This window comes from Candidozyma haemuli (genome assembly GCF_002926055.2).
Source record: "Candidozyma haemuli strain B11899 chromosome Unknown G_2014730914, whole genome shotgun sequence".
NCBI lineage: Eukaryota > Fungi > Ascomycota > Pichiomycetes > Serinales > Metschnikowiaceae > Candidozyma > Candidozyma haemuli.
Window position 1 is genome coordinate 345,378 of NW_020289905.1, and position 21,919 is coordinate 367,296.

The 21,919-nt window shown below is 44.8% G+C and overlaps 7 protein-coding genes across 7 annotated transcripts; 3 read left to right on the top strand and 4 right to left on the bottom strand. All coding sequences in view use genetic code 12, as the record gives it.

The window, feature by feature from the left end:
- Nucleotides 1-35: 35 nt before the first annotated feature.
- CXQ85_004277 (putative RNA helicase) lies at nucleotides 36-5,795 on the bottom strand (the record flags this gene model as incomplete). The annotated part of the gene is made up of 1 exon (XM_025487902.1): nucleotides 36-5,795. One exon carries the CDS (start codon nucleotides 5,793-5,795, stop codon nucleotides 36-38), a length of 5,760 nt encoding a protein of 1,919 aa, XP_025341710.1.
- Nucleotides 5,796-6,638: 843 nt separating this feature from the next.
- HAS1 (ATP-dependent RNA helicase) lies at nucleotides 6,639-8,336 on the top strand (the record flags this gene model as incomplete). Its single annotated transcript, XM_025487903.1, has 1 exon — nucleotides 6,639-8,336. One exon carries the CDS (start codon nucleotides 6,639-6,641, stop codon nucleotides 8,334-8,336), a length of 1,698 nt encoding a protein of 565 aa, XP_025341711.1.
- Nucleotides 8,337-8,925: 589 nt separating this feature from the next.
- CXQ85_004279 (uncharacterized protein) lies at nucleotides 8,926-9,924 on the top strand (the record flags this gene model as incomplete). The annotated part of the gene is made up of 1 exon (XM_025487904.1): nucleotides 8,926-9,924. The coding sequence occupies one exon, from the start codon at nucleotides 8,926-8,928 to the stop codon at nucleotides 9,922-9,924; it is 999 nt and encodes a 332-aa protein (XP_025341712.1).
- Nucleotides 9,925-9,947: 23 nt separating this feature from the next.
- Nucleotides 9,948-11,615, bottom strand: CXQ85_004280 (uncharacterized protein; the record flags this gene model as incomplete). The annotated part of the gene is made up of 1 exon (XM_025487905.1): nucleotides 9,948-11,615. The coding sequence occupies one exon, from the start codon at nucleotides 11,613-11,615 to the stop codon at nucleotides 9,948-9,950; it is 1,668 nt and encodes a 555-aa protein (XP_025341713.1).
- Nucleotides 11,616-13,664: 2,049 nt separating this feature from the next.
- Nucleotides 13,665-14,129, top strand: CXQ85_004281 (DNA-directed RNA polymerase III subunit; the record flags this gene model as incomplete). The annotated part of the gene is made up of 1 exon (XM_025487906.1): nucleotides 13,665-14,129. One exon carries the CDS (start codon nucleotides 13,665-13,667, stop codon nucleotides 14,127-14,129), a length of 465 nt encoding a protein of 154 aa, XP_025341714.1.
- A 95-nt stretch (nucleotides 14,130-14,224) lies between these two features.
- On the bottom strand, nucleotides 14,225-16,462 carry CXQ85_004282 (putative lipase; the record flags this gene model as incomplete). The annotated part of the gene is made up of 1 exon (XM_025487907.1): nucleotides 14,225-16,462. One exon carries the CDS (start codon nucleotides 16,460-16,462, stop codon nucleotides 14,225-14,227), a length of 2,238 nt encoding a protein of 745 aa, XP_025341715.1.
- A 1,832-nt stretch (nucleotides 16,463-18,294) lies between these two features.
- CXQ85_004283 (dolichyl-diphosphooligosaccharide--protein glycotransferase) lies at nucleotides 18,295-21,739 on the bottom strand (the record flags this gene model as incomplete). The annotated part of the gene is made up of 3 exons (XM_025487908.1): nucleotides 18,295-19,283; nucleotides 19,915-20,723; nucleotides 21,387-21,739. 3 exons carry the CDS (start codon nucleotides 21,737-21,739, stop codon nucleotides 18,295-18,297), a joined length of 2,151 nt encoding a protein of 716 aa, XP_025341716.1.
- Between the last annotated feature and the right edge of the window lie 180 nt (nucleotides 21,740-21,919).

Below are 21,919 nucleotides of genomic sequence, written 5' to 3' on the forward strand. Positions count from 1 at the left end.
CATCTCTTTGTATATTAGCATCAAACCATCATTTTTTATTGCAATGTGAGTGTAGTTTCGTAGCTGATATCCATGGCATCGTTAACGCAGTGGACAACCACTTCTTGGTTTCTCATATCGTCGAAGATTTCCAAGGAACAGGCCACTTTACCCTTCTTTCCGTGAAGCCTTGGTGAAGCTCTTTTAATAAGTAAAAGCTCCTCTTTGTTCTTATCGCAGATAATGACAAACCAGGACTCTCTCTGTGGTTTAGGGAAATGTGGAGCATACATCTTGAAATCCTTGTTGAGAGGGTAATTGTCATGCTCAAGCTCAACCCTTAAAGATTCAGAGGAAGTCTGTTCGACCTTAAGTTGAGCTGTAGGTAAATGTGAAGCGATACGAACAAACTCCTTGACACCATCCTTCTCGTCGAAATCTTCAACACCAAGCTTTTCTGCCAACTTATAAAGGTATCCCTTGTTTGAAGTTCCTACCTTCTTGAGATCAAGAGCATTGTCCTTGCGTTTCAGGACTTGGATTCCAGGCAATGCCGTTACGGGATCTTCGTCGTACCAGATTCTCTGCTTGATACATTGCATCAACTTCACAAACGTTAATACAACATTCAAGTATCCAAGCTCAGAAGCAACATCAATAAAGGCTTGCAAAATACGCAAGGCTTGGTCCAATACAGAAACCGTATCTTGAGCGTAATCGGCAATTGGAAGGTCGACTCGACTCATGAACGCCTGGATCAACAAGTACGCCTTCACATGGGGATCCCAAATGAACTCACGTTCCATATCTTCAGCAGGATACCTCATGGCTTGAGACATTTCCATGTTGATAAGTTCTTCACCGTGTCTTGTAGCGAGTTCATCATACTCTGTAGCCAGACACAATAACTTCAAGCATTCCTGGAATGAAGAGTCCTTCGTAATACTACCAAGAATCGTCCTGATCGTAAGATGGGAAAGGTAGTAGTAAGAAGACACCTGAAGGAATGGAGATGGCAAAAGCTCGTCTTTACCAGTATGAGTGATACAACGAGACTCAGTCAAGTTCTCAATAGCATCATCAATAAGACCACCCAAGTACTTAGAAATACCAGCGTCACTCAAGTCTTCAATGCCATAGTATGTTGGATTGTTGTGAGCACGTCTGTACAAGAACGTCCAAGTCAAGAAGTCAAGAGCTTGTTGCTTGGTGGTGATTGTTCCACTGGCAATTTCTGCACCAATATGGTTATCCAACACCTTATGCAACGAAGACTCCACAGGGAAACCAATGTTCAAAAAGTGCTTGTAGAACACCTTCTTGGCTTCTTTGGTGTACACAATTGCAATACCACTGGTATCGAAAGCAGGACGACCTGCTCTACCCATCATCTGGAGAATATCCGTCAAGTCCATGTCTTTGTAGTCTTCGATTTTGGAGTCGAAGAACTGAGTACCTTTGATAATAACCAAATGAGCAGGCAAGTTGACACCCCAAGCCAAAGTGGAAGTTGCAATCAAGATCTGGATCTTACCTGCTTCAAAAAGCTTATGTGCTATTTGACGGTCAGATTCAACCAAACCAGCATGATGCAATCCCATTCCGAATTGCAAGGATAATTTTAAGGTTTCGTCTTTGACCTTCTCCAAAACATCCGTAAGCTCAAAGTCGTCCATGTTAACAAAACGTCTTGGGTTCAGCTCCATACCACATAAATGGATAAGATCAAGAGCAGTAAGTCTTGTTTGACGACGGGAAGCGACGAAAATCAAAACTGGTTTGGTAGGCGAATGCTGCTTGATTGCCATGAAAGCAGGCTTATTCATGGTCTTCATCAATGGACAGAAAGCAAGATTGTCTGGGAAACCATCAATGTACATCTGCAAAGGAACTGGACGAACAGACTGTGGGAAGTTGAAAAGACCTTCACGAACACGAAGCCAGCCTGCCATATCAATGGCATTCGAAACAGCAGTAGACATACCCAACAAACGGATTGGTTTCTTTGTCTGAGACGAAATATAGTTCATACGACTGACAATCATCTCCAAAATAGGACCTCTGTCACTGGCCAAAAGATGGATTTCATCCATAATAACCAACGACACTTCTTGAACAAACTTTCTGGTTTGCCAGTTACGAGAAATACCATCGAATTTTTCTGGAGTTGTGATAATGATATCAGCTTCTCTGACTTCCTTAGCTTCAGGCAAAGAATCACCTGTCAATTCCACTAGTTTATGGCCAGTTTGCTTGCAAATTCTTGCCCTCCAGTCTTCAACTCTTTCCCTAACCAAGGCCTTCATTGGCGCAATGTATACTACCTTTGAACCAGGGAACTCGTTGAAAGCATGCCAAATAGCCAATTCTGCAACCACAGTCTTTCCTGAACCAGTAGGAGAACCCACAAACACATTAGAGTTGGTATTGTAAAGCGAGTGGAACGTCATTGTCTGCATTGGATTGAAGTAGCGGAACTTGGACTCGTACACAGACTGGATCTTATCATTATGCAATGCCGTAATAGGAAGTGGTTGCAAACGTAAAAGGTTTGTTCTCACAGTATCATTGGTGGGCTTAATGAGGTGTTGGAACGATACAGAATGCAGCGACTCAGATCCAATCCATGTATCAGAAAGTACCCTCACAACAATCTGTGCTGGTGGAGGATTCGAAAGTGGAATCATAAAGTCAAGCTCGTGTGGGTTTCTCATGGAGTTACGACGCAAAATGTACTTCTCCACATGAAGAATCTTTGTATCTTCAGACTCTTCAACAGTCACCCAGAAGAACTGGGCGTTTCCATGGTAACGTTCATCCCATACAAAGTCAGGTTCCAACACCACATGCATTCTGATGACATTGCTGGTGATAGGGAAAATCTCAGCGTCGATTTCCAAGTAAGGGAATCTGCTGATCAAGCGGTACAAGGTTTTACCCGAGTTGGAGTTGTGAACGAGATCACCCAATTCTGGAGCTGAAAGATCACGTAACGTTTCAATGGATGGGTTCTTAGAACGGATATTCTTCAACACATGTTCTGGGAGATCGAATTGGGCAAGTGGATGGTCAAAAGCCCACATTCTTCTATCGATAGACTTGCAAATAGAAAGAATGGCCTTGGAGAATGCACCCCAACGGCGGTTGATACCAATTAAAAATAAGGCTCTGCAGATTCTGGTAGAGTTTTGAGCAACATAGTTCAGGTCAGAAATCAAAGCTGAATCCTTGATTTGTGTCTGAGAAACAAATGCTTGAAGAAGGATATTCGTCTTCCATGGAGCAGACTCGGCCTCACCAGCTACTTGACAAGGGGTCTCATTCTCAACAAGTTTCGTCAATTCGACCTTCTCTTCTTCTCTGAACTTGATGTTATCGAACTCACTACTCATACTGATCATCGACAACAAATCAGCTTCAGTAGCCAATGGGTTAAGCATTTGAGTGAAGATTTCAATGGAGTTGTTGAGCAAGTAGAAGTCAGACGCAATTCTACCCAAATCTTTAGGAACAAGAGCACCAGAATTCTCGTCAAAGACAATCATCTGTAGAGAATGAAGTCTTCTAGCGGCGTCAATAATCATCTTCCTTCTTCTCATAGTAAGAGTTGGATCTTCTTCGAGTTCACGCCATTCAATGGCGTACGCAAATGGGTTCTGTCTCATTCTCACCATCATGAAAGTGTAACCGAGCCATTGAACACCCTCGTCGATTGTAGTCACTGTACCACGGGACACTTCCGCATTCAAGTTATCAATAAGCTTTGCCAGAAGCTTAGATTCAATAGGATGCTGTTGTGAAAGTAACGAAACGTAATGGTCAAGACGGTCACTGGTAGTACACAAAATACCGGTACCAAACTTTTCAAACTGGGGTCTACCAGCACGACCAAAAATCTGGATAACATCAGAAATACCCAAGTCAACGAATCCACCCTGTTTGGCGTCGTAAACCTGAGTTCCTTTGACGATAACCACTGCAGCTGGTAAGTTAACACCCCAGGCCAAAGTAGCAGTACAGCAAAGGACCTTGATGGCTCCACTCAAAAACATCTTCTCGGTAACGTTTCTATCAGTTCGAAGCATACCGGCGTGGTGAACACCAAAACCATACTGGAAGAGTTCCTTCATGTCCTTGTTTCTATTCTTGGTTCCCATTTCTCTCTTAAACCTGTCGTATGAATCACACAGATCTGATGCGTCAAAGTAGCCAAGCTGACCGTTTGCCTGGGCCATTGAAATGAACGTTCTAGCTGTCTTGACAGTATCCTTTCTGGAATGCACAAACACCATGACCTGGCGACCTTCCAGAATATGGTCAAGAAGCCTTTCGTATGAGATTCTGTCAATATTCTCTCGTGCTGTCTTGGATCCAGCCTTACCACGAGCACCCAAAACTTCTTGTTTAAGTGGACATGGACGGAACAGCTGGTCAAAGAAAAACATACCTATGTTTCTGTTAACACCCAAGAAATCAGCAACATCCATATAATTCGGTAGGGTAGCCGAAAGACCCACCACTCTGATCATTTGCTGGGTGGATTCAACCTGACGTAACGTTCTAGCCACAAGTGTTTCAATGACAGAACCACGGTCTTCGTGAAGTAAATGGACCTCATCGATAATCAAAAGCTTAACCTTTGCCACAAGATCATCATCGCCAATCAGCTTTCTTGTAACCACATCCCACTTTTCAGGCGTCGTGACAATAATCTGGGTAGTCATGATCTCAGCTTTGCTTAGCTGCATATCACCAGTAAGTTCTCTCACAGTGATACCGAGCCATTTCAACTTTTGGGCATACTTTTCCACAATTTCGGCAGCAAGAGCTTTAAGGGGTGCAACGTAGACGATCTTAAACTCGTCATAGTCAACATCTATAACACCATCGTCAACCTCCGAAACAAACTGCCCAATAGTATGTAGAATAGTAAGCAATGCAACGTCTGTTTTACCGGCACCCGTAGGGGCACACACCAACATGTTCTCGTTGGTATTATATGCAACTGGGTAGACTAAACTCTGCATTTTGTTTAGCGTTTTATAGTTGGAGAAGGTGCCCTGGCACAAGAAGTCCAAGTCGGCCACACGCACCAATTGAGAGTCCTTGATGTACCTGTTGGACACGTTTTCGGGGTATGGAATAATGAGCTCCTCGTGGGTAGGATAACTGGCTCTGGTTGTTCCCTGCGGCAACAGGTACGACTTTCCAGTGATTGCTATGACATTACCCACGTCAGGTTTTTTGAACACATGAGGGTACTGGCCGTTCTGCTTGATTTTCGGAAGCAATGGCTCGTTTTTGCGTTTTTCTCTATTGGTGACGAGCAATTTCACTCTTTCTTCAGGCGAAAGCGAGGCTGGATCAACTGGAGCATCAGCTTCCTCCTGTTCATGAAGAGCATCTCTATTCTGGACAATCTTTGAAATCAATTCAAACTCTTCAAACCCCAAAATGTCAAATAACGCAGATTGAAGCTCCTCATCGGTATTGTTGCTCTCGACAACTCCTCTAACTATAGATATAGTATCGTTCTCGTCCTGGCCTCTAGCCAAACTGACTCTCTTACACTCGTTGGCAATTTCCCTAGCCACCTTAGACGCACCTTTAGTAGCATCCGTAAGTTTGCTGATCACGTCAACATCCACATCCTTGAAGTCCAGCAAGAATGAATCAACGGATGTCGAAGTCGTAGACTCTTTATCGATTTTCGGATGCTTTCTGTCGCTCGATAGGCTCAAATTGGATAACACCTCCATCATGGGGGCCATGGCCTGCATGTACAGTTTCGTCGACGTCACTGAGTACTGGGCCATTGTTGTAGATGTAGTAGTAAGAGGGAGGCAACCGAAGTAGTAGAGTGAGTAATCTGGGTGGTGATATTCCTGCAGGGCTTGCCACCGAAGAAGGCATTGGTGGGGTGGAATTTGGTGAAAAATTGGGTTTTGGGGATGAAAAGGGGTTGGTATTTGGAAATTGGATGTAGTTTATGGAATTGAAGGTTTTTGGAGGTTTGTGGTGGGAATTGGCGGGGCCTTACTGGACTGAGCATGAGGTATAGAGGGGCCATTGAGTGGTTCCATGTAGATTCAGCAAAAGTGATTTTTTTATTATAAAAAAGTATCCTAGCAATTTACTTGACATCCATAGGCCTGAAAAAAATAGTACTTTCTTGTTTTTAGTGTATTCTTATTGATATACTCTAAGCTTACCTTCTTCAGTCTATGTATACTGAGTGAGACAGACCAGTCCCACTAAACAAGAGCATCCGTAGTGCTACCACTCCAAAAGTGCAAAGATGTAAACCTCACTTTCCAATAACCAAAAGAATATCTATTCATTATCCCTCCCTTTAGCACCACCCTTATTTAGTACCCTCTTTAGACACCTCTTCTACTGTAGAGGCCATTTTTCGCAGCCATTCCAGTCCCCCGCCATTCCACCACCACGCCAAAACGATGTCCAAAAAATCCAACCATACTCTTCTTTCCCCCTCTCAGACTACATTTAATTAACTTTCCCTTCTAAACCACCACTCCTGGTCAAAAAATGGGGTGTCTATGTTTCCCTGAAAAATCCCCCACGTGACCTGCCTCCCACTACCTCTTTTTCGATGCTCATCGCACCAAAAAATCTTCCCTAGTAACTATCTTTACAGTATGGGGAAGAAGTCCAAATCCAAGAAGGATACAGCTAAAAAGCTGGATTCCAAGCCTGTCAAGAGAACTCACGAAGAAGTTGACACTGCCGAAACCGAGCAGCTCGTGGACGAAGTGGACGGTGAATTCGATGATGTAGCACAGCTTTTGGGCGAGAACATCAAGGATCCAGATGCTGAGAAAGATGCAAAGAAAAAGGCCAGAAAGGAGAAGGCCGAGGCTGAAAAGGCTGCTCAGGATAAAGCTATCAAGCCCACAGTGGAGAAAACTGCCGAGGATGACGTGGAAGAGGATGTCAATACTGACTTTGACAAGGCTGATCTCAGTGAACCCACCATGAAAGCTATCAGAGACATGAAATTCACGAAAATGACCAAGGTTCAGGCCAAGACGATTCCGCCACTTTTGGCTGGTAGGGACGTTTTGGGTGCTGCAAAGACTGGTTCGGGTAAGACGTTGGCCTTCTTGATTCCTGCCATCGAGCTCTTGTACTCGCTTAAGTTCAAGCCTAGAAACGGTACTGGTGTGGTTATTATTTCTCCAACCAGAGAGTTGGCTCTTCAGATCTTTGGTGTGGCCAGGGAGCTCATGGAGCACCACACACAGACTTTTGGTATTGTCATTGGTGGTGCCAATAGAAGACAAGAAGCCGAGAAGCTCACCAAGGGTGTCAACTTGTTGATTGCCACTCCAGGTAGACTCTTGGATCATTTGCAGAACACTGAGGGCTTTGTTTTCAAGAACTTGAAGGCTTTGGTTATCGATGAGGCGGACAGAATCTTGGAAATCGGTTTCGAGGAGGAAATGAAGCAGATTATTAAGATCTTGCCCAACGAGAACAGACAGTCCATGTTGTTTTCCGCCACTCAGACCACCAAGGTCGAGGATTTGGCTAGAATGTCCTTGAGACCTGGTCCTCTCTACATTAACGTTGTGCCTGAAAACGCCAACCTGACAGCTGACGGTTTGGAACAGGGTTACGTTGTCTGTGACAGTGACAAGCGTTTCTTGCTTCTATTTTCTTTCCTCAAGAGAAACGCAAAGAAGAAGATCATTGTGTTCCTTTCGTCGTGTAACTGTGTGAAATACTTTGGAGAGTTGTTGAACTACATCGACTTGCCAGTGTTGGATCTTCACGGAAAGCAAAAGCAAGCCAAGAGAACCAACACTTTCTTTGAGTTCTGTAACGCCAAGCAAGGTATTTTGATCTGTACAGATGTGGCCGCCAGAGGTCTTGATATCCCAGCTGTTGACTGGATTATCCAGTTCGACCCTCCAGATGATCCAAGAGACTACATCCACAGAGTGGGTCGTACTGCCAGAGGTACCGAAGGTAAAGGTAAGTCATTGATGTTCTTGACGCCGAACGAGTTGGGATTTTTGAGATACTTGAAGGCTGCAAATGTGCCATTGAACGAATACGAGTTCCCATCCAGCAAAATCGCCAACGTGCAAAGCCAGTTGACCAAGTTGATCAAGAGCAATTACTGGTTGCACCAGAGCGCCAAGGACGGCTACAGATCGTACTTGCAAGCATACGCCTCACATCATCTCAAGACTGTCTACCAGATAGACAAGTTGGACTTGGTGAAGGTGGCCAAGTCTTTTGGCTTTGACGTGCCACCCAAGGTGAACATCACGATCGGCGCCAGCGGCAAGTCGATCGAGAAGAAGCACAAGAAGCAGAGAAGAAGTTAGATAGCATTGTAACATAGACACGAAAAGATTAAGGTTAGCATCCAGAATGGTGTAGGCAGAGGTGGATGGAGAGAGGAGTCAAAGTAGGAAAATAAGTTAGAAAGTGGTTCAGTATATACGATCGAAAAGAAAATGACTTTGGTATTATAATGAACAGATGGATATAGACATACTGGTTACATTGGCTACATAGGCTATAGAGGCTACAATGGCTGCGAAATATGGTACTACTGGAGAAAAAGGGTCCATCACTTTCAACCAAGGCCCCCTAAAAAGGCATATTAAATAATTAAATCTATTCCTTTAAGTGCCCCAAAAACCATCCTCTTATTACTTTTTCCAAAATCTCCAGCCTTCCCAATATTCACTGACCCCACCATTCCCATACTTCTTCCACCACTTAAGCACCTCCAGTTCCCAGACACCCCGCCTCCATTTCCTTCCAAATCGACCAAATCCAAAACTTCCCTTACCCCCAACTCCCAAAACCACCCCCTTCTTTCCTTCCCTTCCCTCCCACTCTCCCTTCCCTTCCCTCCACTTTGTCGATGCCTTCCTACACCTCGCGATGTGAGCTCTTCTCTACTACATGCGCCCAAGCCGGTTCCTCCAGTCTGTGTTTCGTGAAGGCGACGCAGCTCTTTGCAGACCGCTTCGAAACCTAAACCATGCTTTTCTCGTGGTGCCGTTGAAGAAGGATAAAGTTGGACATACGCATAATGGACGGTTTAACCATAATGATATCATAGGAAGGCCTAAGCGCATCTACTTGCCATTTTCCAAGGGGAAGGCTCTGGAGGACCCTGCTGCTGATAAGTTTGTTGTGACGGAGCCGACGTTGGACGAATACGTGTCGTTGTGTCGTCGACGGGCCCAGCCTATTTATGCTATGGATGCTGCTGTGGTGGCTCTGCTTGGAGAGATAGATCCGTATGGACCGAAGGAGGAGGGTCCTAGACGGTACCTTGAAGCAGGCACGGGGAATGGGTCGCTTACGTTGGCGATTTGCCAGCTTTTACATGGCGCCAATGCTGTGGCTAGGCACTTTGAGGACCCTTCGCTTCGAGGTGCTATTCTTCATTCCGTGGATAGGAATAAGATCCACCAGGAAAATGGCGCTTTGAACGTGGCTAACTATAAAAGAGGAAGGTACGCTGGCGATGTGGAGTTTGGCTTGGCTGAGCTGCCGCTGGAATGGGTAAAGCAGTACCCTGGCCAGTTGACTCTCCATGGCGTTTTCTTAGATTTACCCGATCCACATCTATACCTTGGCGACTTGGCCAAGGTTTTGGCTCTCGAGGCCACGTTGGTGGTGTTTTGCCCGTCTATTACACAGCTTTTAAAGTGCAAGCAGTATTTGGTGGATAAGCATAATGCTGGAGAGAAAGTAGACCTTTCGTTTGTTCGTGCGATGGAGCTACCGCCAGGAAACGGCGGTGGAACACGAGAATGGGATATTTCATCTGTGGTTGCAAAATCTACAGGCGAAAGAGTCGATATTTGTCGTCCTAAGGTAGGCGAAAGGGTCGTTGGAGGAGGGTTCATTGGCGTCTTCAAGAGAAAGTCTGTCGATGGAACGTTGTATTAGTATGTACATAGCACTGAAATAAATTACTCCCATAAATATTTGATGATTCTCCAGCCACGGTTAGGTGGAGGAATCGTCTCTGGGTTTGCCTCGACGTCCTTGAACAACGTCTCCAAATCCACATCTTCTGACTTCTTGTGATGCGTCTTCTTGACGATCTTCCAGAAGAAGAACAACACTATAAAGAGTGGAATGACAAAGTATGAACTGAAGAATGACGAAATGTCGAAGTTGTCGTCCAAGAAGTTGGCGTATCCTCCAGTTAAAAGAAGAAGGATAAAGAAGAACAACGAGATGTATGCAGCGTAGTCTGCAAAAGGCATCTTATAAGGCAAGTCGTCTCTGGTGTATCCCTGAGCCTTCAAAGCTTTCTGAAGGCCAATGTGGTTGATATCAATGGCAATCCACACCACAAGCAAATTAGCACTTGTCAAGTTCTGGAACCAGCCGAAAACCGTAGATGCACTAGAACTGGCACTCATGTAAGCCAAAGGCATGAATGCTGCAGACACAAGCACACCCCAGTAAGGCAAGCCGAATCTGTTTGTTTTAAGGAAGAACCTTGGAGCCTGGCCCTTGGAAGCCAAGGCAAACAAGTTTCTGGATGTCTGCACCAAACCCATATTGGCAGCAGAAAATGCTGAGGTCAAGACAACGGCGTTGATCACACTAGGAAGACCTTGAATGCCGGCATCCTTGATGGCAATGACGAATGGAGAACCAGTGGAGTCACCAGTAGTATCTGCAATTTGTGGGTTATCAGCAGAAAGAATAAGCGTAAGACCAAACACAGTAAGCAAGTAAAGCACAAACACTCTGAAGAAAATACGCTTACCGGCAGTGTAAATAGAGAATCTGGGTCTTTGGGTTTCACCAGCATAGAAAGAAATGGCATTGACACCACCAAATGCATAAACCACAGATCCAGCAGCTTTCCACCAGGCCAAGAACTCACCAAGGCTTCCGTCAGTGTAGTATTCCTTGAATGGGGTGTCTTTCCAGTAACGGAACCCAATTCTGTCCACGCCAGCGACACCACCCAAGTCCATGACAATACAAAGAATGATAAGACCAGTTATCAAAAGCACTTTGAGACATCCAAAGAAGAACTCGATCTCACCGTAGAAACGGATCTTCCATGAGTTACATCCAATAATAATAACCATAAACACTGTGATCCACACAGCAGGGTTCAAGTCACTCCAGTAGCCCATAACCAAAGCTGACGCCGAGATCTCACTAGGAAGAATGTGCTGGTAGACACCGATCCAGCCTAGGGCGAACGAATAAGCGCCATCAACAAAATGGTCGCCGTGTCTGATATAAGAACCAGTGACAGGCATCAAACAAGACAATTCAATCATGGCAAGCTGGTTCAAACCAACAAGAATACCAATAAATAAGTACGAAAGGAACATACCCACGTTACCAGTCAAGTACAAGGTCTTACCACTGGACAAGAACAAACCCGTACCGAAAACACCGACCAACGACAACATCTGAATATGACGTTGTTTAAGGCCTCTATCAAGATTAGCTTCCTTCTCAAAGACGTTATTCTCCAAAGAGTCAGTATCCGGACGAAGCGACTCCACATCCACCACATTCACGTCATAGTTGATCTGCTTACTCCCCGAAGAGTTTGAGGGAAGCGAAGCGACTTCCAGAGCAACACTATCGTTCTTGCTCATATCAGTAAATGGTTGCAAAAAAAAAAAAAAACCACAAATACACAATGCAGCAGATACCAAATCAATTATATACTAAACCCCCCAAATGCATAATCATATATTAGGCGACGCAGGCACTTTAATCGAAAAAAATAACACCCACTGCTGCACCACTGCTCAGATGATAGATACGACTATGGCGACAGTTCAAGTGGCTCGTCCTCATAAAATAAGCTATGGCTGATAAGAGCGAGATAAGACGTACTTTCGCCTCCACTTTTCCCGCTTATTTCCACCAATCACAGCGTGGCTGAATCTAAAATCGCCCGTCAATGCCCATACCATCGCTTAATTTGCATTGTTTCGGCCCGCTTTTGTGGATTGTGGCTACTTGTAGATGCCTATTAACTATGGCAATTTTGACCGCCACAGTTATGTGCGAGCTATTGAAAAAAAAAAAAAAAAAAAAAAAAAGTGCAGTGGCTGCAAATGGTCCAAAAAGGTGCATCTGTCGTTTGACCTTTTTTTTCTTCAAGTGGGAATCTCCAGTTTTGAAGATGTAATTTTCTGCTTTTCCTCTCTGTTTCTGGTTTTTTCGTTTCCAAAGCAGCCAGCACCTAGAGGTATCCGTCTCGGTGATGAGGCTCGTTAATGCGGCATGTCAAGACAGAAAGCCTCATGGATATATGAAATTTCAACGTGTATGCGTTGCTTGGCAAGGCAATCTGACAGGCATGGCGCTTGAGACAGAAGAGAAAAAAGCCGGTGGAATGGCGTCTGGATAAGGCATTTTGGAAGGTGCAATTTCTCTTTTGACATGCAATTGCGAAAGGGCTGCTTGGTGCTTGGTCTGTTTGACAGCGCCAATAGTGCTTTTGCATTTTGTGTTGGCTTTTTGCTGTTCATGGAAGGTTGATCCGGTGGGTTGACTGGTGCTGGGTGGTTCAAGGCGGGTGATGTTAGTGAAGGTTCTTTTGTAACCGTTTCTGTTTCATGTGTTGTATGTGTTTCTTGTGTTTTATTAACGGTAGAAGCTCTTATTGATCTGGGTTTGGATTTAAGTTTAGCTTTGCGTTGGTTGTGACCTCCAGCGCTGGATAGGCTAAACTGGTGGTGATGGGCGCAAGCATGTAGAGGATTAGTAAGGATTGACGTAGATCTGATGGTGAGCCACCACAATCTGAAGGATGGGGAAGTGGCAGAAAGTATTGGTTTACGAGAAATGGGGTGAGTTGGTAGTGACCGGTTTGGGATAAGAATTGTTTTCGTGGGAGGTTTAAGAAGATGATCTTTGATTTAGGTTTGAATGTGTTTTGTGGTTACCAGGGAATGGGTTGAAATAGATTCCTCTTATGGGATTTGGAAATCACTTTTTTTTGGATTCCAAGGTCAATAGGTAATTTGGTTGAACATAAAGCAAGATCTAGGGTTCTGGGAAACATCAGATTCCTTTGCATCAGGCTTCCTAGCATAAATTAATATAACCATCAACCATCAGCAAAGGGCAATGAAGAGATTGAAAAGTGTATAAACAAAGGGTGATGTTGGGTTAGCCGCTTGGGAACATGCTGGTAACTCTTGTATTTAATATTCTACACGTCTGCTTGAACTGCCATCAACAGATACCTATCCACCTGGTGCTTCTCTGTCTGCTGAACCAGTACCAATGTCAATGAGTATCACCACGCCTTGGGCCCCTAACTTTTCCAGCCAAATATACGCCTCTCTAATAATCATAAAATCCACCTATTCCACTCCAGTTTTGAGATATTCATTTTTTCACCATATCTTACTTCCCCTTCCCTTCCCATCGCTTCCTTCCAATACAGCAGTATTTCGCAGCCAAAGCTCACTAACAAGACAACTCCCCTACCAAAACAGCCATCCACCTAATCCTCAAAAATCCACTAAACCTTTTTTTCCCATCAACCAGCTACTCTTATTAATTCGTTGACTTTTTCTTTCTTATTCTTTTTTTTCCATATATTCAACCACCACATCGTTCTCCCTCTCCTCCACCACCTACTTGTTGATCTGCGCGGTTGAAAATCTCACACCAACCTCATCTCCATGAAAGTGCTCAAGGAAAGAGACGCCTTTCTAGCCGACTACGAGGTGCTTCTGCATCTCAATGGGCTTAAGGAAAAGTACAACTGGACTTTTTCGCCTCAGGAGGATAAGGATTCGAAACACCGCCGGAAAAGGTTCACTGGTGCTGGTGTTGATTTGGAGGTCATCACAAGAGACGTTACGCTGTGCTTGAACAAGCTGGCTGCGGGAGAGATTCCTGATGCAAATGCTGTGAAGGAGATTATGTCTTTTTTGAACCAGTACGAGTTGGTTAAGGTTGAGAAGCTTCAGATCCTCAATTCGTTGCCTAGATCGATGGTGCATCTTTATGCTTTGGTGGAGGAATGTGACCAGAGGTTTAGTGAAGAAGCCTGTGAAGCTATCTTGACGAAGATTAATGACGTGGTTCCTCGTGCTGAGGCTGAAGAGGATGTCGAGGAAGAGGAACAAGCGGAGGAGGATTAGTATGGGTATCTAAATCTATTGGCGTTTATATTAAGAAAGGGTTCACATTACTTTTGTGGTTACTTTTTTTGTTGTTGTTGTTTTTGGGGTCGGCTTCACATGAACCGTTCCATGATCAGCTTGTTGCCTTCGAGGAGATCGTTGTCTAATGCAGCAGCTGTGGTCTCGTCAATGCTTGGAGTCTCAGCGTTACGCTTCTCCCATTGCTCCTTGAGCTTCCAGACTCTCTCACTGACATCCAGGAGAAGACCGGCAGGACCAACGGCAAACATCGACTCGCAGTCTGCGTCGGCTTTGATCCAGGTATGTTCCACGGGCTCGTTGAGCGACTCTCTGTCAATATCCTCGTTCTCACGATGGATGAGATCTCTCAGAAGGATTCTTGCAAGGGCTGAATACTCCGTGGACAAGTCCATGCTTTCATCTTCAGATGGTTCAGGCGTGGTGGCGCCATCCACGTCAAAGTGGTTTGTGATCAAGTGCTGGATGACTGGCCATCCGTAAGCATTGGAGAACCGTCTTCTCACAACAATGTTGTTATGGGCGTCTGGCTTAAGCGATACAAGCACTTTTCTCCACAGCATCAGTTTATGGTACTCACGAGCGATTTCCTCCTCAAGTCTTTCCATTTCCTTGCTACGAGCCAAGTTCGTGATCGATTCACCTTTGGCCGTCAACTTCTGGATCATCGTCTTGCTCTCTTCTTCTGTGGGTTCTTCGATTCCGAAAGGAGGCAAGTCGGAGTCGTGGTAGACCTTGTCGTGCATGATCACGTCGTCTCTGGAAGCTGGGTTGGTGATGTATTTAAGCGAGGGCTGCGGTGGGAGAATTAATGAAGCGGCACTTTCAACGATAGATGGCTTCGGTAGCCCACCAAACGTTCCCTCCTTGGTGTTGTTTTCCTGGCTGTTCGTTTGGAAACGGTTATATTGCTCAGCATCGCTCTTGCGATGCTTTTGAGGCAAAAAGTATGAAAGCATGGCACTGAGAGCCAGTGTTTGGGAATCCTCATTATTTGGAAGATCCTGTGGGATCTCGCCTGTGGTGCCAGGTTTGGTATCGCTACCAACGGCAGTCAACCCGTCATAGTCTAGATAAAGTAATGCAGAAGTTCTGAGAGGTACAATACCGTCATTCACAGCATTGGCGTAGACAGTTCTGCGAACGAAGCGTTTAAGAATCCGGTGAGTAGGGCCTGTGGGAAGTAAAAGCAACAACGGTTTATTGTTGCTCTCAGTGTACTGTAGTCCCAAATCTTGACCTGTCTTGCCCACCACACCGGCCAAAAGCGCTAGTTTAATGTAGACGGGGTTTTCGTGGACCACGCCGATCATTGGAGAAGCCAAGGTGATGAAGTTGACTGGCTGGACTTGCTGGAAGAACCATGGAAAGTTGGCCTCTAAGTAAGCCACAGCAAACGTTTGAACAAGACCACCAAGCGAATGACCGATAAATGAAATCTTGGTCACATTACCCTTTAAGGTTTCGTTCTGCGTGACAAGGTCCACGACGTAGTCGGCAACTCTACTGCCCAAGTACTTGACGCCTCGTTCAGTCTTACAGACATTGCCAAAGTAGCCCTTGACAACGACATTCTCATCACCTTGTTTCTTATCAATCTGCTCTTTCAAAAAGAACATATCCGACAGCACGTTAGCATGAAGGCCATGCGTCAAGATCACCAAATGGATCGGCTTGGAAGTATCTGGAATAGGCATATTCCACAAGTCTAAAGTATCGTGGGTCAGAACCAGAACAAAGGGGTGTGGAACCACCTGGACGTTCGATTCCGAAAGCCATTCACGGCGTGCAGCAATAGAAATCTCAAAATTAGTAGCCACAGAAACATTAAAGATAGCCTGGGAGATCACATCAATGGTCCAACGATAATGCGGCTTATACTGGTGGCACAGTAGCTCCACGTAGAAGCTCTGGCCCGGAAGGAGCTGTGGTTCGTAAACAGGCTGATCCGCCGTGATAAACACGTTCTTTGAAATATCATAATCATCAGGTCGACAGTCCACATACAAAACATATGGACCAGCCAAGTAAGCAGCTCTCATGCCTATAGCTTCAGTATTCTTCACCTTCACCCATAACGACTTTGGAGGCTGAGAGGCGTAGTGTTCAGCAGACTCAAACGGAGCAAAATCCACGTCAAACCTAAAACTCTGTCCGATTTTAACGGCATGGGCCGATTTATGGAGAAGCATGTGCTCGTTCTTTTCAGAGGCGCTTGATGTCAAATAGTCCAGTGCTTTGGACAGAATATCCTGAGCGACTTGCGGTACTAGCAGGGAGATGTACTGGTTCAAGGGACCCCCAGGGAGCATCGATTAGAGCAGGCAGCGAGTGGTCAGGTGGTTTGTAGGGAAAAAGTGGAAGGTGTTTTTGGAAATGTTGGGGTAAACTTGATAGATGGCCTGTGCAGGTGTTGATGATTGCTGAATGGTTGCAAAAAAGATAAAAACACAAAATTTTTTGTCTTGTGAGCGCAAACAGAGATTTAAAACAACTTTTGCCGGCGTAAGCGAAGCTTTGGGAAGCTTCGTCGGCGTTAAAAGTGTAAGCAAACTTGTTGGGGAAATAAGTGTCTTTGCAGGCATGCCCAACCGGCAGCCAATTGCTCGTTGCCGAAAGTAAGGCAGTTTTGGGGGAGGGAGGAAGGATTTGGTGGGTACTAAGGTGAAGAAGAGTTCAGAAGAAGACGGTTTGGGATGTTTAAAATTAGTATTGGCATTCAAATGGGTGGTTCTTGTGGTGGTATGCGCTTAGAGGTACTTTGGTGTATCTCGAGCCACAGACGTGCTACAAAGGCCAGCTTTTGAAGAACATAACCATATCATTCAAATAAGGTATTTAATATCTAAACGGCTCGAAATACGCCTGTTTTTGGTGTTTTGGCGGAGGGTCTGACGACCTGGGGTAAGCTGGTGTACGGGTGTTTTGTTCTACCAGTGGTTGCAAAATCCCATGCTTTTGCCAATTTTTTTATTTTTTTAAAAAATGCAAGAAAAACCCATTAAAAGGGCCAAAAGAGACAAAATCGTTGATTTCGCCGATTAATACCATCACTTTACCTCAAAAGGTTCATCATATGGAAATACCCCATTTTTATAACCCACTACCAGAATTCACATTCTTCTCGGTTTCTGCATTTCTCACCATGTACTATAAATATCAACATTTTATACGACAAAAGCCAAAGATAGCAAAATGTAAAGTGTCCACCAAAAATCAGAATTTTGGCTAAACCAAAAAAGAAGTATATAGATTGAAATTACCTATTCTTAATTTTATAGAAAACCCTCTGTTTCCCCCAAAAACACCTCATTCGACCCATCCACTGTATTCCACTCTTTCGCAGCCAATTCAGTCCCACCCAAGTAGACATCCCACCAAGAATAAACATTCCAAGCAGCCATTTAATAGTATAAGAGAACTTTCTTCAAAATGAGTCATCAACAGCAAAATAAGCAAATTAACTAAAAAATACAAACTCAGTGGATAAAATAAGACAAGTAGAAATCACGCTCTATGGCTTCCACTGGCCCTACAAAGGAACATAGGAAGCCTTCACTATACACCGTGTATACTTCCACCGATTATTTAGAATTTGACTAGTTTTCTTGAAGAATGAAGTGCTACAGCCTTTTTAAATTATTCCTATAAACTACCATTTCACCACTTTCATCTTCTGTATTTCCATATAGAGCCTGGACCTACTTGCCTGAACCTACTTCTGACCGCGCGCTTTATCAACATATCTACAACCACATACTATGGCAGAGGAGGACTTCCATCCCATTGAGTTGGCGGCACATTCGCTTCTTTCAGGTCCTCTTGATAGTCTAAACGATAACTTTCTCCAGTTGCACCGGCTGCAGCACGTGTTGCTTACTCGGCTCAAGATGATCTCGGAACGGTTGGATCAGATCGAAAAGGGCTTCGGTGAAGGGATTGCTGGACAGGACGTGACGGCAGCACATCAGCAGATCAAGGCGATGAAGGCGAAGCTTCAGGAGTCCCAGAAACGATTGGGAGGGGTTGAAAAACGAGTCGAGGGGCTCGATAGTTAGAGAGGTGAAGAGTGAAGAGAAATTAGAAGTACGTCAGCGGGACTGATGAAACGTTTTTTTTTTTCTTTTGTGGTTCTATATATGGCCTAGATGCCAAAGTCAAGAAGTCTGTATGGATATCCTCTGGACTTGAAGCCAAAGAAGGATAAATAAGCACTGTAGGCGAGGTAGATCAATGCCGAGATGGTCACCACCGCAAGAAGCTGCACTTTGGCATTGTTGATCTTGGGAACCTTGGATGCCAACAACACGAACGTCAAGCCCAAAAAGCCGTACAAGGACGAGATAAGCTGACTCTCCAAGCCATACTGACTCTGAGGCGAAGGAGCAAAGTACTCCACACCATTGTCGGTCTCTCTGACGAAAGGAGCGCCACGAATCTGGTTAAACATGTAACCAGAAATGAACATAAGCATGGCGCCCGAGGATACGGTTCCCCACACGTACGAAGAGCGGAAGACGGCCAGCGCATACGAACTGAACCTCTTGAGGAGCAACACAACAAGGAACGTGATGACAGCGTTCAACGCCACCTTGCCCCAGTCCATAGGAACATGGATTTCAATAGGAACACCAACAATCTCACGCACCCACTGGGCAATCAATGACGTGTGTTCACCCTGGTAGAACTGGTACTGGGAGTGTTCGGTAAGGAAAGACGTGACCTTAGCACCAGGCTTGGAAGGAGGAAAGTGATAGATCTTTGGAATCGAGTCCAATTGCATAAGCTGGAAAAGCTTCTTGGCAGACATAAAGTCAGCCTCCAAGAAGTAGATGTTGGTTCTGCCCTGGTCCAACTTCTCCTCCTCAGTAAACCCATGTGGATGAGCATGTGTCCAAGACGTGGCCACCGTACGGTACAGCGGATGGATTTCACGGCACAAAATACAGTTGAGCTGGGGCGAGTCCAGCGCCATGTATAACACGAGGTCGTAGTCTCTGTCTCCGTAGAGGAACTTTTCAAAGTTGTCGTCACGGAGCTCAATGACCGAGTTTCTGCCTTTCAGGGACACAAGGGCTTGCATCTCCAGATCAGAGTAGGCGGCAAGAGCCACCAGGCACCAGGCGGCAACAACTAGAAAGAATTGGGTCCACTTCATGGTGAAGAAGAATGTTCATAAGTCTCGAGAACACGTCAAGTTGGCTCGCGGTCGGGTCACGTGTGCGACTTAGGTATGGAAGGAAGGATACCACTACGGAGGGTTCAGAGAGTGGCTAGGTAATATTTAATTATATATTATGGTTGTTAAGGTATGGTACTTGTGAGAGGTGGAAGTGGTTTTACTTGCTTGGGTGGTGTGGGCGAGTTGGCGTGGATGGGTAGTAAATGGAGCGTTCGCATACTAGTAGATACACCAGACATGGATCCATGTATTATAAGGTATACCAAGAGTGTAATGGATATGACTAATTCATGGGCTTACCAAGGAAAGTGTATTTCTGAGCCAACAAGAAGCTCAATTAATGGGTTTCAATTGGACATGGCCAGGCGCTTCTGATCAGCTTCTGGTATTAGACTCTGCTTTCCTCTTAAACAAACAAATAGCTCATTGCCGGTCTTCTTAAGCAAATATACTAAAGCATACTTCAGATAGCAAGCCCACGTGGATAAGAACAGACACCACCGACACACGGCTACTGGGGTGTAGTTTTCTCGACCTTCAGACAGACTCGTAACGGAAGGGAACAGGTTGTAACACACGGACGCAAGTTGTACTTTATGGTTGCCCGCAATTCATAGCTTCTGCTAAGCAGGTTGGAATAAAATGTAGGTCCAAGATCAGGAAGCTTGCAATCATAAAAGCTGTGTTTGAGCTCCAATCGCTTTTGATCAATAGATTTGCCGAATGCACTGTTAAACTTGGAGTTGTAGATTTCTAACCATCTTGTTTTAATTGACTGATCCGTGACATAATCTCCTCTTATGAACTCCCAGACTTGTATAGCAACGTTGAAGAGTTGGAAACCCTCAACATTGAAGTACCTAGCAAACTTGATTCTCACGAGGTCCTTGAGACTCATTCCGGGAAAGGCATGGATAGCTTCTGGATTAGACGACTTGGTATCATCAAGCACCATGTAGATATCTCCATGAGTATCATATGTAGGCGGACTAGGGGGACACAAGTGGCGGGCTTCAAGTTGAAAAGGAGGAAATTCGTATTGAAGAGTGGCCTCGTCAGTTTTGAGATACTGAGATCCATATGACTCTGACGGGTTTGCTTCACATTTGATCATCATACATTCCTCCTTTGTTACAGGCCCCAGCCCTAGAGCACCGATTCCGAATTTTTCCATTTGCTCTTCAATGGTCTTATTTGAATAGGTCAACAAATTCTGCGGAGTGTTCATCATCACTCTAGTCACGGTAATGATCGATTTTTCGGTTGGGAAAGCATCCGTGTGATGTGCGAGATAATCGAATCCATTCAACTTGATATTTGTCATGATCTTCTTTGTCACTTTTGAATGATCAAACAGGTCCTTAGGAAACTTTTCAAGCACGAGAGTACTTCTGATAAATTCTTTATTTTTCTTTCCAAATATTGGTAAACTCCATTCTTTTTGGGCCACATTGATCTCTAAGAAAGAATGGTATACCGATGAGAACCCGGCCGCTTCAAGCCTGACCAGGATTTTTAGTCCATAAGATCTCAATGTCGAGTTAGTCATAAAAGTTGGTCCCAAATTCGGAAGTTGGCAATCAAAAAGGTGTTTTGGTATCCACATAAGGCGTCCCTGGTTTGATAAGGGGAGACCTTCCCACTTGAATTTTTCATTGCACACCCTATGGATTAGTACAATGTTGCGTAAGCAATTTTTGGCATTCTCTGGATTAAATTTTTCGGCATTGCTATCCCAGCTGCTCGTAAGCTCCTGTAAAGTGACTGTAACTTCTCTGATTGAGAAGGCATATCTCACGGAAGGCGTGCTTGGTGGTTTACACCTTAAAAAAACACCTAAAAAACTGGAGAGCTTCATCTTGGGAGTCACCACCTGTGCGTTTTTGGTTTGGCCAAAGCCTTTAGGTGCACTGAAGTTCGGATACATCCCAATATCATAATTGTCTGCAGCAACACTTAGCCGAACTAAACAGCCTAAGGGATCTTTTGTCCCATAGAGTAATTCGGTCATGGGAAAGCCTCCATCCCTGAGCGCAACTGTATTTCGGCCAAACTTAAACACGCATGTCCCGACGAGCTTACCTTGTTCATAGGCCATCGAAGTCTCGGGTAAAGCAAGGTCTTTTGTGCGTAAGACTGAGTATGTGATCATGAAAGGTTCTTTCAGCATCGGCAGCGCCTTCTGGATGTCTACCGAAGCATCGAGCTTTGATTGCACATCGAACTGGACCGCATCTTGGGAGGTTCGGAACTTGTAGATAGTAGCCGTGTAATATCCATCCACATCCTTGAATGTCCGACTCGTATGACCAATGTAGTCTGATGTAATAGGTACACATGTCTTCGACTGGCCTTCAGCTCGGCTCTTCAGAAGGACAACTACCGTTGCAATCAGCTTTTGTGCCATTATTAACGTAAGGTCTCCACAAGTATTGCCAAATCGTTGTTCTTATAATGAGCTAACATGGCGATTGAAGACGGAAATTATAAGACGGATCTTTGTTCTTGCCGGGACAAAAAAATAAGCACCGCCCATACATGCCAACTAGCATGGAAAGAGAAAAACCTTTCGACGTGATCGATTTAT